Source organism: Neophocaena asiaeorientalis, unplaced genomic scaffold (genome assembly GCF_003031525.2).
Source record: "Neophocaena asiaeorientalis asiaeorientalis breed wild unplaced genomic scaffold, Neophocaena_asiaeorientalis_V1.1 scaffold202, whole genome shotgun sequence".
NCBI classification, from domain to species: Eukaryota; Metazoa; Chordata; class Mammalia; order Artiodactyla; family Phocoenidae; genus Neophocaena; species Neophocaena asiaeorientalis.
Genome location: NW_020172627.1, coordinates 1,583,619 through 1,602,031, shown reverse-complemented (window position 1 = coordinate 1,602,031; position 18,413 = coordinate 1,583,619). Strand labels below are relative to the sequence as shown.

General features: G+C 49.2%; 1 protein-coding gene across 1 annotated transcript in view; it reads right to left on the bottom strand.

Moving 5' to 3' along the window:
- Positions 1–18,413, bottom strand: part of CHAT (choline O-acetyltransferase) — a 49,690-nt gene that overhangs the window by 20,005 nt on the left and 11,272 nt on the right. The window contains exons 6-7 of the mRNA XM_024739098.1: positions 17,728–17,908; positions 15,659–15,836 (exon numbers count right to left, since the gene is read on the bottom strand). Of these exons, the coding sequence (XP_024594866.1) occupies positions 15,659–15,836; positions 17,728–17,908 (359 nt within the window). The remainder of the gene's footprint in view (positions 1–15,658; positions 15,837–17,727; positions 17,909–18,413) is intronic.

Genomic DNA, 18,413 nt, shown 5'->3' with positions numbered 1-18,413 from the left:
CCTTCTTTCCACCTTCCTCCATCCTGCTGCCTGGAACACAGGTGTGATGGCCAGAGCTCTAGCCTCCGTTTTGGGCCAGGAGGCTGTGGGCCACACCCTTGGGGTGAGATGGAAGAATCCTAGCCACCTATCAGCTCTGGAGGGCTCAGTTCTCATATATGTGAGAGAGAGAGGAAGAGAGAGAGAAATCTCTATTTTTTTTAAGCCACTATTATTTTGGGTTTTCAGTCCCATGTGGCCAAATCTAATACTAACTTATACAGTCTGGTTACACTGGATTCACATCTTCACCCTGCAGGAATTAGCTGGAGCTGAGAAGTTGCGCCCTTGGTTTGCCCCAGTCCTCTCTCATTTATTTAACCCTCTTGTCCCTGCAGTTATTTAAGTACAAGATCCCTGTCCAGAATGCTATTCTCTGTGTCAGAGAGAAACACTCTGGGGGCTGAAGATCCCTCCAAGAAGGCAGTCGAGCCCCCTCCCAGCTCCCTCCTGTCTCAGCATTAATGCAGACCCTTGGGCAGCCCTGGTCCTGGGTGCTGGCTCTGCTCTTTCCTGCAGTCAGCTCTGTGCCCCTCGATTCTGAGCCTGGACACGCAGCCCTCTGCTTCTGCAGCCACAACTCCTCTCCCCTCCTGCCCCTCCCACTGGAACCCCAGGGACTGCTGAATCAGAACTTCTCTTTTCAGAGCTCTCACCCCCACCCCAGCCCCCAGCTCTGGAGCCTTCTTTCCTTCCAGAGCCTGAAGCCAAGAAATATACCCATCGTGTGTCGTAGTCGTCTGGAATCTGCCTTCCTGAAGTCCAAGGAATGTGTGGGAGCAGGTACGGCTTCCACACCCTCAGGCTCAGGTCTCCCTGTGCTGTTCGCCAGCCAGGTCCTGCCCATGGGTTGAGCTAGGCCCAGCAGCACCTTCCCCAGTCAGCGGGAGGCTGAGTACACAGCTGACGCTGCCAGTGAGGACCACAGCCGGACTCTGCCCATCCTTTCCTCTGTCCAGTTAGGGGCCTGGAATGGCCATCGAGAAAGTCCTGTCTGCTCCTCCCTCCTCTTGGCCTCACCCCAGGCTCTCAGGGCTGCTTTCCTTCCTGGCATAGGCAGCCTCGAGTGAGGCAATCCCTGAGACCCTCCCTTGGGTCTCCTCAACACCTACTGGGCACACAGATGCTAAGCCCACCTGTGCAGTCCCCGCCATGCCAGGGTGATTTCTCCAGGATCGTGAGAGGGGTCCACAGACGTCCTCGAGTGAAAGGAGTCTGCAGTCCCCACTATCCCCTTCCTCCCTCCTCTTGCAAATCCTGGGGGAAGGAGATGTCTCTCAGAGGAGACCTTCTAGCCGGCGAACGAGGCTAACCAGCAAGCCAGCCCACCCTCGGCTCTCCCTTCCCCGCTTCCTGTCTAGAATATGGATTTGGGGAGCCCTGGGAGTTCAGGATCCCTCTTGACTACTCCTATGGGTCCAGGATGACTCATCACCTTCCACATGGCCTCTTGGACTTTCCTGCCTCATCTGATCCACATCAAGGTTTTGGGCCATGACCTGGGGACTGAACGGCAAACGAGACACCATTGTGCTGGGGGTGGGGTCGGGGGTGGAGAACTCCCCTCCGCCCTTCCTTAAGTGTGATACAGTCACCACATCACCCTCTTCGACCTGAAACAACTTCTACGGCCCACAAGGAAGGATCCAAACTTCTCAGCGTGGCTCCTGGGCTCCACTGCTCGCGTCTGCTGCCCCTCCGGGTCGCCTGCCCTGAATCCCTGCATGGACCTCAAAGGAGCCTCCTGTCACTCCCAGTCACCTGTGCACATTCATCCCCTCACCATCACGCAGGCTGCCCCCTGTATGGGGGCCCTTCTCCTTCTCTGCCTATCAAAGCCCTACTGGTCAAATCCTCCCAAGTTCCCTAACCCTCTCATGGTACCGACCCTGCGCCCGGCGTGGGTGGGAGCAGCCCAGAGAGCTCCTGCCCTCCAGGACGCCTCACACCGGGAACAAGCCGGCTCGGCTGCGTGCTCAGGGCAGATGAGGACCCTCTGCTCGCTCCATGTAACCACCACCTCCTAGCGCTCTGTGCATGACCCTACAGTGCGTGACCCTGTCACGCCCCAAAACCCTGTCACCGACAGTCCAGCTCCAGGAGCCCTGATCTGACCCCCTCTTCCCACGTCTTTGAGCTCACAGAGAGCAGGGCCTGGGTCCCCAGCCCAGGTGGGCACAGGAAAGTGTCCATGGCTGGCAATGGACTTGAGTGTGCATGGATAGGTGAGGCTGAGATCTGTGGGCACAGCTCAGAGAGGGAGCTCAGAGGAGCCCAGCCAGCCCCTTGAAAGTCAGGAAACCACTACCTTTGGGGCATGGAGCTTCATGGGATGGAAGGGATGGGGGAGAGATGGAGACAGGAAAGGGATTCCTCACTCTCTGAAAAGCTTCCCACCCTGCCCCTCTCTGCTCCTATAGGAGTCCCTGCCAATGGCCATGGTGCCTGGCCCTGCACTGTGTGCTATTCTGGGGGTCCTTTGGGATCAGGGTGGCTGGGGGCTTCAAAGCACGGGAGGCCTTGGCTAGGCCTGGGTCTGATTCAAACAGGCGGAGAGGAAGGGAGATAACAGTGCTGGAAAAGGCTCTGAGGCTAGGCAGTAGACACCCAGGCTTGTGGGTGGAGCTTGTCAGTGATGCCTAGCCACTTGGGGAGGGCCTGGGCCTGGGGACCATGGGCAACCCCGATGTTACACACGTTGGTCCATGTCTCAGTGAGCTCTTAGAGCCCAGGCTTGGTATTTGCCTATGAAACAGCCCCAAGGCCAGTGTGGAGTGGGCAGGCTGCAGCTCCCCAGGAAGCCCACGGCAGGCCTGTCCATCTCAGAGGCTGGGGAGCAGGTCTGATGCCGCCTCTATGCAGAAGAGTGGGAGTTTGGCACTCTCCTTCCCAGCCGGGTGACTTGAGGCTGGCAGCAAAAAAGGCATCAGTGCCCCAGCCACCTCCAGGCAGGAGAGAGGGACCCCTGAGGAGGGGCTGAACTATCACCACTGCGTGCAGGTTGAGCAGGGCCCCGGAGCGCAGCACCAACCAACGGGAACTGGGTCCCAGCTCATTAGACAGAGTGAAATGGGAGCAGGACAGCAGAGCTGGGATGCCAGGTTGCCTTGCAAATGAACTCCCTGCATACAAGCAGCTGATCGGTCAAATGCTGACAAGTTTATCGTGTAAGGCAGAAAATGAACTACACCCAAACTCATCCACCATGACTCTGGCCCAAACGTAATGGAAACACGGGGCAGTGGGCTGGAGGCACACGGCAGGAGCCATTTGTCTTGTGACATCCTCATCGAGCACATGGAGGCTCGTTTAATGTGGTAAATCAATCTTCCTCAAGGAGCCCCTGCTTAATAGGTAGAAGTCGGAGTTGAGTAATAGGAGGAGCTGCCACCCATGCCTGGGGGGTTGACAGCTTCCGCGATGCAGAAATTCCAGAGGCCATGCGGCCTTGGAGGGCCCTGGAACTTCTGTTAGAGGTTGAAAGCATCCAGACTGTGACTAAGGTGAGCAAAGATAAAATGAACACAGCACCTCTGCCTTTAGAGGGCTGCAGACCCCTCAGGTGTTGCTCTCCAACACATCCACCTGTGCACACACACACACACAGATAGACACGCAGCCCTCTGGGATCTATTCCCTGGGAATAGATAGCCTAGGAGATGGAGGCACTGGGTTCCTTCTCAGACACTTAGAGCTTCTAAATATTTGTCAATCACATCTGAGCATCTTTCCTCCGCAGATAAAGGAATCACAGCTCCTTTTGGGAGAGAAGTCTGCCATCACACCTCTCAAATTCTTCTCTACTCTATGGCTTATGGGGTGATCTTTATACTCCCAGCCCCTAGAGGCTATGAGGAGGCCAACAAAAAGTATGTCCAAGCTATATTCTATCTAGAAGAAACTCACATCAAATATGATGATATAGGTTGGGTGAAAGGAAATGGAAGAGGACATATCCAGCAAATATTAATGAAAAGAAAGCAGGAGTGGCTATATTAATATCAGATTAAGTAAACTTCGGAGCAAAGAAAATTACAAGAGATGTCGAGGGATATTACATTAAAAAAAAGGTCAATCTACCAAGAAGACATAGCAATCCTAAATGTGTATCTACCAAACATACCTCAAAATATGTGAAGCAAAAACTAACAGAACTGAAGGAAAAAAGGACAAATCCACAAGTGTATTGGAGACTTCAACACCTCTCTCTTGATACTTGACAGAACAGCTACAGAAAGTCAGCAAGGATATAAAAGAAATTAACAACACCATCGATCAACAGGATCTATTGATAGAACACTTCACCCAACAACAGCAGAATGCACATTCTCTTCAAGTGCCCTTGGAATATATATGCCACAGTAGACCATATCCTAGGCCATAAAACACCCTCAACTAATTGAAAAGAATTGAAATCATACAAAATGTGTTCTCTGACCACTGGAATCAAGATTTTTAAAAACAGCAGAAAAATAAATGTTCCAAACAGTTGGAAACTAAACAACACTCTTCCAAGTAATCCATGGGTCAAAGAGGAAATCTTAAAGGAAATTTAAAAAAAAACATAGAAATAAATGAAAATAAAAACACACCATATCAAAATTTGTGAGACACAGCTAAAGCTTTGTTGAGAGGGAAATGTATAGCACAAATGCTGACATCAGAAAAGAGGAAAAGTCTCAAATGAAAAATATAAGCTCTCAACTCAAAAACTTAGGGAAAAAAAGCAAAATAAACCCAAAACAAGGAGGAGGAAAGAAATAACAAAGAGCAGAAATCAATGATATTGAAAACAGGGGAAAAAAGAAAGAAAATCAATGAAAAGAAAGATGTTTCTTTTCAAAAATCAATCAAATCTCTAGCAAGACTAACGAAGAAAAACAAAAGAGATAAAAGACGTAATATCAGGGATTAAACAGGCACATCACTATGGATCTTGCGGATATCAAAAAGATAACTTTTCAGAAATACTATGAACAACTCTACAGACATAAATTTGACAACTTAGATGAAATGGACCAATCCCTTAAAAAGTATAAACTACCACAATGCACCAAATCTGAAACAGATAATTTGGAGACCCTGTAATTATTAAGGAAATTGAATTTGTATGTTTAAACTCTCCCCTCCCCACCAAAATCTCCAAGCCCAGATGGTTCTAGAGAAGTCTACCAAACAGTTAGGGAAGAATTAACTTCAATCTACACAATTTCTTCCAGATAATATAAAAGGCGGGAACACTTCCCAATGTTACCCTGACACCAAAACCAGATAAAACAGTACACCACTACCACCACCCCCAAACACATGAAAAAAACAACCAACTACAAGACAAATAACCCTCATGAATATAGATACAAAGATAGTTAACGATATATCAGCAAACAGAATTAAGCAACATATAAAAAGAATTATACACTGTGACTAAGTGGGGCTTATTCCAGGGATGCAAACCTGGTTCAATATTTGAAAATCAATTGATGTAATCCACTGTATTAACAGACTACAGAAAAATCACATGATTATATCAATTGATGAAGTGTAAGTGACAAAATTCAACATCTTGTCATGATAAAATCTCAGAAAACTAGGAATAGAAGGTAATTTCCTCAACTTCATAAACAGCATCTACAAAAAAAGCCTATAGCTAACATCATACTTAAGGGTGAAAAGACTGCATGCTTTGCCCTTACGATGAGGAACAAGAAAGAATACCCATTCTTACCACTGCTATTCAACATAGTACTGGAAGTTCTGGCCAGCACAAAAAGGCAAGAAAAGGGAATAAAAAAGAAACATACAAGAAAGAAAAAACAACTGCCTATTTTCATACTACATGATTTGTCTATGTAGAAAATTATAAGGAATCTACCAAAAAAAACCCACGTAGAACTAATAAGTGAGTTAGAAGTTCACAAGGTACAAGATAAACATACAAAAATCAATTGTATTTCTGCATACCAGTGACAAGGCAGGAACACCAAAATTAAAAATACAATGTGATTTAAATCATGCAAAACAAATGAAGTACTCCAGTGTAAATCTAACAAAACCATACAGGACTTGTATACTGAAACTACAAAACACGAATGCAAAACTTCAAAGATCTAAGTAAATGGAGAGACATACCGTATTCACACGTTGGAACACTCAACAGGGTGAAGATGCCAATTCTCCCAAATTGATATACAAGCTTAACACAGCTCCCATCAAAATCTCAGAAGACTTTTTGTAGATATAGACAAGATTATTCTAAAATCTATGTGAAAAGGCAAAGGAACTAGAATAGCGAAAACAATTTTAAAAAACAATAAAGTTGGAGGAGTCAGTGTATCCAATTTAAAGACTTACCACATAGTTACACAGCCAAGAATGTGCGGTATTGGCAGAGAGATGAACACATAGATCAATGGAAGCAAACAGAAAACCCCAAAATAGACTAACACAAATATGTCCATTTGATTTTGACCAAGGTGCAAAAGTAATTCAGTGTAGGAAGAATGGCCTTTTCAACAAATATTATTGGAGTAATTGGACACTCATAGGCACCCCTCCTCAAAAAAGCTTGGATAAAAATCTCGTATATTAATGCATATGTGTGGAATCTAGAAAAATGGTACAGATGAACTGGTTTGCAAGGCAGACATAGAGACACAGATGTAGCGAACAAACGTGTGGACACCAAGGGGGGAAAGCAGGGCAGGGGAGATAAACTGGGAGATTGGGATTGACATATATACACTAATATGTATAAAATAGATAACTAATAAGAACCTGCTGTACAGCACAGGGAACTCCACTTCGCTGTATAGGAGAAACTAGCACAGCATTGTAATATAACTATACCCAAATAAAAAAATATTTTTTAATCTCATATCTTATAAAAAATTAATACAAAATGGATAGTCAACTTAAATGTAATATTATAAAACTTTTAGAAAAAAATAGGAGAAATTCATCTTTGGGATCTCGGGCTAGGCAAAGAATTCTTAGAGTTGATGCCAAATGTATGATCCATAAAAGAAAAAATTGATAAATTGGATTTCATCAAAACTAAAAACATTTCCTTAGTGAAACACCCTGTTAAGAAGACGAAAAGATAAGCTACATATTGGGAGAAAATATAAAGCCACATATCCAATAAAAGGCTAGTAAAGAATATAGAAACAATTCTTAGAACTCACAGTAAAAAGAAAACCCCAAAACCCCAAACCTGAACCCCAAACAATCCAATTAGAAAATGAGCAGAAGACATGAAATGATATTTCCCAAAAGATGACCTCTAGAGGGAAATTAGCCATGAAAAGACATTCAACATCATTAGTCATAAGAGAAATGTAAATTACAACTATAGTAAGATCACTACATACCTATCAGAAGGGTAAAAAAAAAAAAATAGTGACAATCCCAAATGCTGGTAAGGATGCAGAGAAACTGGATCACTTACACGTTGCTGATGGGAATGTAAAATGGTACAGTCACTCTGAAGAACATTTTAGCAGTTTCTTGAAAAATTAAGCATGCAAATATCATATGACCTAGCAATTTCATTCCTGAACATTTTTTTCTGAAATGAAAACTTATGATCACACAAAAACTTATACATATATGTTCATAGTAGCTTTATTTGTAATAGCCAAAAAATAGAAACAACTCAGATATCCTTCAATGGTTATATCACTCATTGTGATATATCCATACTGTGGAATGCAGTATGAACTATTCACACATGCAATAACTTGGATGAATCTCCAGAGAATTATACTGAGTGAAAAAGCCAATCTCCGAAGGTTACATACTGCATGACTCCATTTATATGACATTCTTGAAACAACATCATAGGAATGAAGGATAGATTAGTGGTTGCTAGGGGTTAAGGAGGGATGGGGCTGGAAGGGAGGTGGGTGTGGCTATAAAGGGAACAGAGGGATCCTTGTGGGGATGGACATATTCTGTATCTTGACTGTATCAATGTCGATGTCCTGGTTGTGATATTGTAAGATTTGCAAGATGTTACCATTCGGGGGGAAAATGGTACAGGTGAGTATATTTCTTACAAGTACATGTGCAATTATCTCCAAATAAGTTTAATTTAATTTTTTTTTAAAAGTCAGGAGCTAAGAATTTCTTTCCTCTGGGTTCTAGCCACCTTTCCCACAAAGGCAGATTTAAAGAGCTATCATACTTCCAGAATATAGGGGAGAGGTGGTGAGTGGAGAAGGTCAGGAGATACAAAAAAACCCCAAAACCCCTTAGCTGCCTTGTAACCAAATATCATAGTGCTGGTCATAAAATGGACGGTGAGGGCCAGAGAGATGGCACCCAGTGAGAAATGAAAGAGGACAGGTGTCTGGAGTGTGTGCACACAGAGAATGTGGTATATGGGGAGCCTGGGGGAGGCAAAAGAGCACCCCAGAGTCAATAAGGGTTAGGGCTCCACACAAGGACTATAGGCCATTCAGTCTGAGGCCATGGGCCACTGTCACTAACTGCAAGGGCAGTGCCCATCAACAGGTGTCCATTTTCAGTTCACCGGAGTTTTCCAGAGAGGCTGTGGGCTTGGGCAAAACATCCCCAGAGTGTTTCCCCCAATCTAATAAGAGTTATCCCTTAGCGATCACCCTCTGTGTGCCAGGCACCAGGCCACCAGCTTTGCATCCCCTTGGTCCTATCCATGGGTGGGGCTGCTATTTCCACATCCTGGCCTAGGAAGCCAGGCTCCAGGGCACAGCAGTGAGGCACAGGTCAAGCTCAGGCCTCTTGCCTTGGACCACATGCCTCTCCCTGCCTGGATGCTCTCATCCATAAAAGCCTTCATGCTTCCACCGTGGGAGGGAGGGGTTGGTCCCAAGAAACAGCATTCAGCCTCAAGAGACCAGGAGGTATTTCTGGGCCAGTTAAATCAGACATGCTGTGATTGCTAACATGCAATTGTTTTTCAAATCAGCAGACTTGCCTATCTCTGGATGACAATATTTAAAGAGCAAAATGCCCCATCCCGAGTGGTTCTTGTAAACCATGACCAAGGAGGCCTTCTGCAGACACAGCTACCTTCTGTCAGTTCCCTCCTTGCAAGCAGTGGCTCAGCTCTAATTGGCTGCTGGGGATAAATATTTACGGGACTGTGTAAATGACGGCATATGCCTCCGAAGTCTGCTTGCAGGTTCTCCACGGCAGCACCCATGCAAGCCAGCGGGCTGCGGTGGGTGAGTGGGGTGGAGGTGTCTCAGCTGGCTATCCTTTTCCTACAAATTGACAAGCACTGTAGTCTTCCAGACTCAGGGCTGGATGTCAAATTAAATTTCCAGACCAGGATAACGGTGTTGGCTCCTCCTGGGTTCGGGAAGGCCATAGCTTCGCATTGGGCAGGGAGGGAGGTTCTGAGTGGATGTGCACGGCCCTTCTGAGGCCTGAATCCCACCCCTGCCCACCAGGCCCCACAGATCTCAGGCTGGGGAGACAGATGTTCCTTATTCAGTCCTGGCTCCACCGCCCACCACCTGTAAGGGTGGGGACTCCCTCAAACTGTGGGAGACACAGCCTCCTCTGCTCTGTGGGGATGAAATTCTCACCTCATAGGCTATTATGAAGACTGATGGCAACAAGGGACAGAAAGCGCCCAGGACAGGGCTCAGCACCAAGGGGGACCTCCATGCACAGTAGCCGCTGATATCCGAATAAGTGGGTCCCAATCTGCACTACACCTGAGGGTGCTTTAAGAATACAAATCCCTTGGCCTCACTCCAGTCCCACTGGAAAATCACCAGCACCCAGGAATCTGGGTTTTTGGGGTTCTTTTTAGGAGCTCTCTAGATGATCCTGATACTGTCAGCTAGCCCCAGTCCCACCCACTCAACCCACCTGGGCTTACGTCTAGTCCCACTTGACACAGGAAAGCCTCCTGGGCTATGACATGCAGAGAGGTGAGGCCTCCAAACGCCCGCAGGACTCCTGATGGAGACCCTCATTTAGTTTTATCCTGTCCACTCTTGCCCTCACGATTCTGCTTATTCTGGTCTCCCCAGCAAGTTGGCAGCCCTCAGGGACAGTAATGGTACCAGCAGGTCTTGTAGCCCTTGGCCTCCCTGGAGGGCACTCCATGTGGGCTGTGCCCCACTGGCAGTTATTGGACCTCCATGAGCTCCACCCTCTTGATGTCATGGCAGAGGGTCAGGGGCTGGGCAGCCTGGGGGTTCACAGAGGCAGCCATCCTGGTTGGGGGATCAAGGAACCATCTCTGGAAAGACAGTGGGTTGATGAAGTCAACTGCCCCTCTGGGTCTCAGCTGACCCTGTGAGAATACAGGGGTGGATTTTGTCTGAGTTCAGGCTCCTTGCTCCAGGCCTCCACCAGGACGAGAGGAGCTCAGCATGGCTAAAGCCTCCTGCTGGACAGTGCCAGCCTGGGCCCAGTGCCCACGGACTGGGTCTCTGCCTGGGTCCCAGGAAGGGAGGTGGAGCCCTTGGGACTTCAGCTGAGATACCCCGGAAAGTTCAACCCATTTCACAGAATTAACTGTGGTTTTACTGTGAGCCAGAAAGACCCCCAAGCCTCACAACCACAGCCAGCAGCTGCTCCTGGAACCAGGAGAGAGGCTTCCCCGAGGTTAGGGCTTTGGGAGCAGCATTTGCAACAGTGACCACCACCCCTGGGTCTTTCCCTGGCACTCTCATCCCCTGCCGTTCCAGTGTCCCCTGTGTGGACACAGCCCTCCCCCCTCCCCCTCTCCTCCTTCCTGGACTCTTCACGGTGACTGATTGGCTATTCCCTGTGTTGTTAACCTCTTCTGAAAGTGTTCTATTCACCTTCTGCCTCAAGTGGAGGGTGGCCCCCCTGAGGGCCCACCTCCCTGAACCCCCTCCTAAGAGACTGTTGTGTCCCCTCATACTCACCAGGGGACCAGATTGGTAGGGGGCTTCCCCTTCTCTGTTCCTGCTGCTAAATGACTCCTCCTCCCTTTCCCTTTGGAGCTGTAGCTGTTGGGCTTTCATCCCTCCCATCACACCCTCCTCCTTGCTGCTGGGCTCTGCTGACTTCTTCACAGTGCCCGGCCATGATGACCTGGGCTCCTGGCTCAGCTTCTTCCTCCCCATCAGCACTCTGGCCGTCCTTCCAGTAGCTTGGACGTCCCCGTGTGTGTGACCTGGCTGGCATACTCCTCTCTCAGCCCCTTGACTTCTCACTTTTGACAGTCTAACCTCAGTACCCACTCCCACCAATCACATCTGGGGATGTGCCTCTACCAGGAGCCAACCCCCTCTGAAGCCTATTTCAAGCATGCCGCACCCTGACCACACTCTTGACTCCTGCTTCACACTCTCTTACCTCCCACTGAAACATGTCTCACCTCTCTGACACCCCCAAAACCCTTGGGCCCCACTGCCTATTTCAACTCTCCACCACCCACCCCTGTCTTTCACTTCCCTCCTGTGATGGGCTGAACTATGTCCCCCCAAAATTCCCAAGTTGAAGTCCTAACCCCCTCTACCTCAGAATGGGACTGTATTTGGAGATGGGGATCTTTACAGAGGTAATTAAATTAAAATGAGGTCACTGGGGTGGGGCCCTAGTCCAACATGACTGGTGTCCTTATAAGAAGAGGAGATGAGAACACAGACATCCACACACACAGAGGGAAGACGATGTGAAGACACAGGGAGAAGATGGCCATCCATGAGCCAAGGAGAGAGGTCTCAGAAGAAACCAACTCTGTTGACATCTTGACATCTTGATCTTGGACTTCTAGCCTCCTGAAGTGGGGGAAGATAAATGGCTGTTGTCTAAGCCCCCCAGTGTGTTGTACGTTGTTATGGCAGCCTGAGCAGACTAACGAATCTCCTTACTCAGTTCAGATTCCAACATTATAGTCATTCCCCTGCCACACCTGCCCCCCACTCCCTCCGTTATGCTCACCAACCTTGGCTGAACCCAGCAACGCTCCTTCTCCTTGCCTGAATCTCAGGACCTGAACACTATGGCGGGGGGAATGCAAAACAATGCTACTTAATTTCTTCTAAAATGTATGACCCCAAGCCCTCAAATATAAGCTCGACATAGTCCATGAATCTTAGCAAGTTTCCTGAGTAGGCTGTCTTTTCCACTTTGCAAGAGGCTATTCCATGTATTCTCTTCTGCCTCCAGTGTCCCACCCTCACCTCTCTTGGTGCATAGCCGTGGCTCTGCGGATCTGAAGCCAGAAGCCTCTAGTCAGGAACCTGCTCTTATTCCTGCTACCACAGCCACATCCCCGTGGACCTCGGGCCCAGCTCCTGTTTTCCCTGTACCAGTCAAAGGCCTCTGATTCTCTGGGTTCCATTTCCTTTTGCCTTTGCAAGAATTCCACCCCTCTGTTTGTCTCTCTCTCCTCATTAACAATTTCACTTCCTGGATTACTTCCATGCACTTGCCTCTCCTACTAAAAACTCTGCCCTTGAGCCCCATCGTCTTCCCACCACTTCCATTTTCCTGCTCCTTCCAGTACCAAAGTGTCTGAAAAGAACCACCCACCCTTCAAGATTCTACTCAGTGACCGTCTCATCAACAATTCCCTCCTGCTGTTGGATGGCTTCCATCAGCATACAACCATTCACCCTTCCTAGCACTCTAGTCTGACTTTGGTGAAGGTCACGGATGACTTAGGGTTGCTAAGCCCAGCGTTTCCTCTCTGTCTTGCTCTTCCGCGAGCTCTCAGCAGCATCCCACGTGGTCAGCGGCTCTCTCCTTCCCTCTTGGATTTTCGTGACTCATCTCCTGGTTTCCTCTTGACTTCACAGGCTGCTCTTTTGCAATCCCCTTTGCATCTTTCTCTACCTGACCTCCAAGGCCCCATTCTTCTGTTTCCAGATGATCTCACCCAAGTCCGTGACTTTAAATATCACTTCTGTGCTGATGGCTCTCAAATTTATATCTCTGTACCGACCTCTCCCTTGAGGACCAGACACATAGATCTAACTTGACTCAAGGCGTCTCAGCCCTAACGTACTTGGAAAGGACTTCTCCATTCTGTTGCCACTTCCCTCACCTGGTTCTCATCTCAGTGAATGGTACCACCATCTACTCAGTTGCTCACATCAAAAACCTAGGACACTTGCTCCTTCCTCTTTTCCTTATTGTCACTTCTAGTTTGAAATGTATCTAGACCCCACCCGTGTCTTTCCATCTTCACTCTCCACTCTAGCCCAAGCTGCCTTAATCTTTCATTTTTACACCAAAATTGTATCCAAGTGGTTTCCCTGTTTTCCTCCCACGGGAAGGGGCACTCCAGAGAGGAGAGTCCTGTGAAAGATTGGCTTCCTGCTGTGCAGATGACACAGTCAGTGCTAACTGGATTAATTAGATTTCCAAAGGGAAGGCGTGTTTGCGCCCCCTCCTTTCTGCGGTGCTTCCTTTAGAAACAGCACTTCCATTCAGAAAGCCAGATCAAGTGCCATTAACAAATTAATTCCGATTAGCGCACCCAAGCACTCAAACCCCAAGGCAGTCCCGGTCAGTTCTGCAGAGAGATGGCTTGGGCCTGGCCTGCTAATAAAGTGGGAACCGTACTGGAAGCAGAGGCGATTCTTTTGATGCCTGTCTCTTTCCCTGGAGGGGAGAAGAGTGGGATTTGATTACACCATGGTCTGCTGAGGGAATCAACTCACTTTCAAATCATAAGTTATTAATTCCCCCACTTGGCAGTGAGTTCGGTGAGAACAGGGTCAACTCTTACACCTCCCTGCGACCCATGCAGCCTCCGATTTAAGACCAACCACTTTAAAGTGCCCAAGAATCGAATGAAAGAAAAATTCATTGGTAAGTGGGAAATAAGTCTGGGGCCCAGTATCCTTAGTAGTCCTTCATTCTTTTTTATTTTTTATTTTGTGGTATGCGGGCCTCTCACTGTTATGGCCTCTCCCGTTGCGGAGCACAGGCTCCGGACGCGCAGGCTCAGCAGCCATGGCTCACGGGCCCAGCCGCTCCGCGGCACGTGGGATCCTCCTGGACTGGGGCACGAACCCGTGTCCCCTGCATCGGCAGGCGACTCTCAACCACTGCGCCACCAGGGAAGCCCAGTCCTTCATTCTTTTATTTAACAAATATAACTGGGGACTAGCTGTGTTTGTGACAGCAGATTCAGAAGTTAAACCAGGCAAGGCCCCTGTTCTCCTGGACCTTGTAGACTTGGGGCGAGGGGCAGGACAGATAATCAGCACGAATCCACGAATCAAACAAATGAAAAGCTGACTTCAGAGGGTGAGAAATGCAATCAAGATGAGAAAACAGGACAAGGGGACAGAGTGAGCTGGGGAGAGCTGGGGGATGCTCCAAGAGGGGCTAAGGTGGGGCACCTGAGCTGAGTTTGGGATGGTGCAAGGAGCCAGCCAGCCCTGGGGGAAGAACCTTCTAGGGAGAGGGAAGTGCCTGTGGCCGTACATCCAAGCCCCATCACTTTCTCATTCCCTCAGTACATTTAGCATGGCCACCTTTGCCAGCCAGACTGCTCTCCTCATGGTACTGGCAGGTCAGACGTGGCCCTGCTGGTCGGTCGACTTTGCCTGCAGTTGGTGTACTTGCCTGGACACTGTCCCTCCCTCCTGCCCCTCTCACTCATGTCACAGGGCTTTGCTCAATTCCCACCTCTTCCTACAAAGCCTTTCAAAAGCCTCCCAATTAGAAGGGCTCCCTCCCCTCTCTGAGGTCCTGGAGCATTTATTTGGCACCTGCTGGCCCGACTGCCTTACATGGGTAGACACTGCATTACTATGTACTTAAATCTGCTCCCTCATCTGTCGTCCCTTCCCCGATTCCTATTGAAGGGGCTGCTCAGGACCAGGGGCTCATCCTCTCTGTCCCTTACACTCCCTAGGCCTATCCCAGGTCCTCAGCTTACAGACACTCCGGGAGTCCAAACGGTCACCTGGCTGCATCAAAACCTGAGGGGCAGACAGAGGCTCACAGAAGTGTCACCCCTCATCTGGGAATCTCTAGCGTAGACAAGAAAGGAAGGCTCTCCATCCAGTTTCTGAGAATAGGGCTCGCTTTGGGTTTGAAAAGTCGTTTCCAGAAGGATGATCTGAAAATTGTAAGGCTCTTCCTGGATTTCTTATGGGAACGCTCAGAAACTTTCATAAGAGCAGCAGCCTGCAGGATAAGGTCAGCTTGAAGGTGAAGAGTTCCGGGACCGTGAAATCACAGGAAGGAGGCAGCCAACCACCCTCCCAGAGGTGGGCTCCATCCCAGATCCCCACCTGACAGCTCTTCCAGTGACTCAGACTCTTGAAATGAGTACCATCCCTGCCCACCAGTAAAACACAACTGCTTCATTGCAGCTGGCCTTCATCCAGCTCGTAACCTTCCCTCCCTCAATATTCCTGGACATCCTCAGATTCCAGGGCTAGTCAGCCTCACCCAGAAAGCTAGCACATTGTCAGATGAATTACAAGGGCACAAAAGGTGCCTTCAGTTTCAAGGCACCTCAGCTGACAGTAGGACATGCCATCGGTCCTGCGTTGGAGGGAGGCCTGAGCTCCCCGTGCTATGGCAAATGGGGATGAGGCATGGCGCCCGACCCTGGAGGGAGGGGAGCCGATGGGTGTGAGGATGAGATGAGCGTGGAGATGCACTGGGCACTGCTGCTAACCTTTCACGAGGACCGTCCTGGCCTCAGCCCACTCGCTCCTCCCGTCTGACGTCAGCAGGCCGATTGGAGGTAAGCGTTCATCCTCGTTGGAAGCCATTCTGACTATCTTTCTCAACTGAGTGAACAGATCCCCCTCACTGAGACGGCGGAAATTAATCACAACATCCAAGACAAAGAACTGTGGGGGAAACAGGTCAAAGACGTCACTCAGGGCGGTCAGCCCAAGGCGTCAGGCCCTCCCTGAGCCTCCACATGGGGGCAGGGCGGGGATGCTCGGGCCCATGGTTCCCAAGGTATGTGATGGCTCTGAAGAGTCATAATGTGGGGACCAGCCCAACACTGCTGACTGTGCTGGACTCCAAACTGCCCCAAATCAAAGAAGGTCAGATTAAACTTACTAAAGAAAGCTTGTTTCTGTAGTTCCTAGATTACATAAAACCATTATGTTTGTGGGGAATTGAGTAGAAATGGATACAACTGCTGTTGGAGGGCTGTGTCAATCAAACCTGAAAATGTGCATGCCCTATGATCCAGCAGTTGTTCTTATAAAAACATACTCTAGCCTAAGGCTTAGAGAAACGTATACTCTTGTGCCCTGAAAGACATAAAGGAATGTGCATATCAGCCTGTTTGCAATAGCAAAGCGGTACAGAGAGCCCAAATGTTCTCCAGTAGGGGAATGGTTAAGTAAATTGTGTACTCATCCAGTGCATGTCTATCCAGCAGTTAAAGGGAATGAACTAGCTCTAGGTACATCTACGGGGATAGATCTCAAACACACTGGTGAGTGGAGAAAAAAAGCAAGTCAGCGAATAATATGCAGAGGAAGATTAAAATGGAGAAACAACCCACAAAATGCTCTACGCGTACGTGTACACACATACGTGTGCACCTGCGTGTGCTCTGTGTGTAAGGCTTGTGAGCTGTCATTCAGCAGTTTTGAAGCTAGAGCCTCGGGCATTGTAAAGGGCTTTATTCCCAGCCCCAGGTCAAGAACGCTTGTCAGCTGGTTGACGTGATGGCCTGGTCCCACACGCTGGACAGCATACAGGTGGCCTGGCTCAGGGTGGGAGCCTGAGAGCGTTTCTGGAAGGGGTGGACGCTAGGGTGCGTGGGCGCCGGGAAATTCTGGGTTTGACTTTTGAACGAAGATGGAGAAAGGTTCTCGTTCTGTGGCCGGCCAGGCGTCAGGTGGGCTTCGAACCTGGGAACGGCCATCCTCCGATGGCGGACTTAGGGCTCCCGGCTTAGACTGAAAATGTCAGATGAGCCCAAGAAGAAAACACTGTAGAACAAATACCAGGGGAGTCCCCAGGGTGGATGTCAAACTTGGGTTTTGACAGAAAACAAAACAGCTTTTAGTCAGATGGAATATTTATGTGGAGCCTCAATATATAGAATATACTGTCTGTTGTCAGAAGTCCTCATGCTCGCCCTGTCCCCTGGGCCCCCATGGACTCTTTTTTGTTCCCTGGAACCCAGTCTGAGGACCTTGTGGGATTGTGACACTGGCAGACCTAGGAGGACTTCTCACCCTTGGACAAGCCACTTAACCTAAGTCTCGTTTCCTCATCTGTCAAATGGAGATTCCAAGGCCCCCTCTGCAGGGCCATCGTAGGATCAGATGGGATGAACGGAAGTGCCAAGCCTATGGTCTGGACATGGAAGTCCTGACAGTCAGTCTGTAAGCTGTCCATCTGTCTGTATGTGGTCTCCAGGAAGACCACAGCCTGGATGACTGCATGTGGAAGGGCTAAGGACATGCTGGGTCTCATTAACGACTCTCAGTCCATCCAGGCGGTTCTTTGAACCTGACCTGGCTGGTCAGGACTGAAATGGGAACCCACTGAAGGCATTCTCAATTGATGACTCTCCTCGTTCTTAAAATCCAACCAGCGGAGAGAAATGGGACTGACCAGGAATCAAGACACCCCACTTTGGGGCCACCCTGCCCCAGCTCACCGTGTGACTCCGGGAGGGGGTTGAACACCCTTGGAGAAGCAGGAATGGATGAACACACGTGCGCCCTCCCCAAGCCTGAAAGGCTGCAGCAGCAAGGGGCCGCCTACCTGGTTGCAGCAGGCCACAATGACGTGCTCAGGCTCCGGCATGACACTGCTCTCCTGGGCCACCAGCGTGTCCTGGGTGTGGCCGGGGAGCCGGTAGGAGGAGAAGAGCCCGTAGTACTGCTTCATACAGAGCTGCTGCCCTGACAGCTGGCCCTTGGCACAGTCAGTGGGGATGGAGTGGCTGGAGGGGAGGGAGGGGAGGGAGGGGAGGGAGGCAGGGAATCAGAGTTGATTTTACTCTAACCTGATTAGGCAAAGTGGACCAGAAACACCAGAACTGCATGACGATGGCTGTCAAAGAGCTCGATTTGCCACTTTCCAAAGCAGTGGAGTGCCCCGTGGAGCCCCTCGGGGTGTTCTCCGGCCTCCATTAGTCTGCCTCGCCCCGGCCTCATGCACTACATGTGCACAGGTGCGGATCTGGCCATCTCAGCCCTCTGGGCCTTTGCTTCTGCTGCTCTGCTTGGCACACTTTCACCCTCACTCCTGCTCTCAACTAATGTATTTAGAAATGACCGGGGCACGAACCCATGTCCCCTGCATTGGCAGGCGGACTCTCAACCGCTGCGCCACCAGGAAAGCCCCCATCTACTCTTTTTAGAGCCTACTCCTTCATCACCTCTTCTAGAAACCTCCTCTGAGTTCAAGGTGGAAAGTTCTCTTTCTCCTGTGGTCTCAGTGGGTCT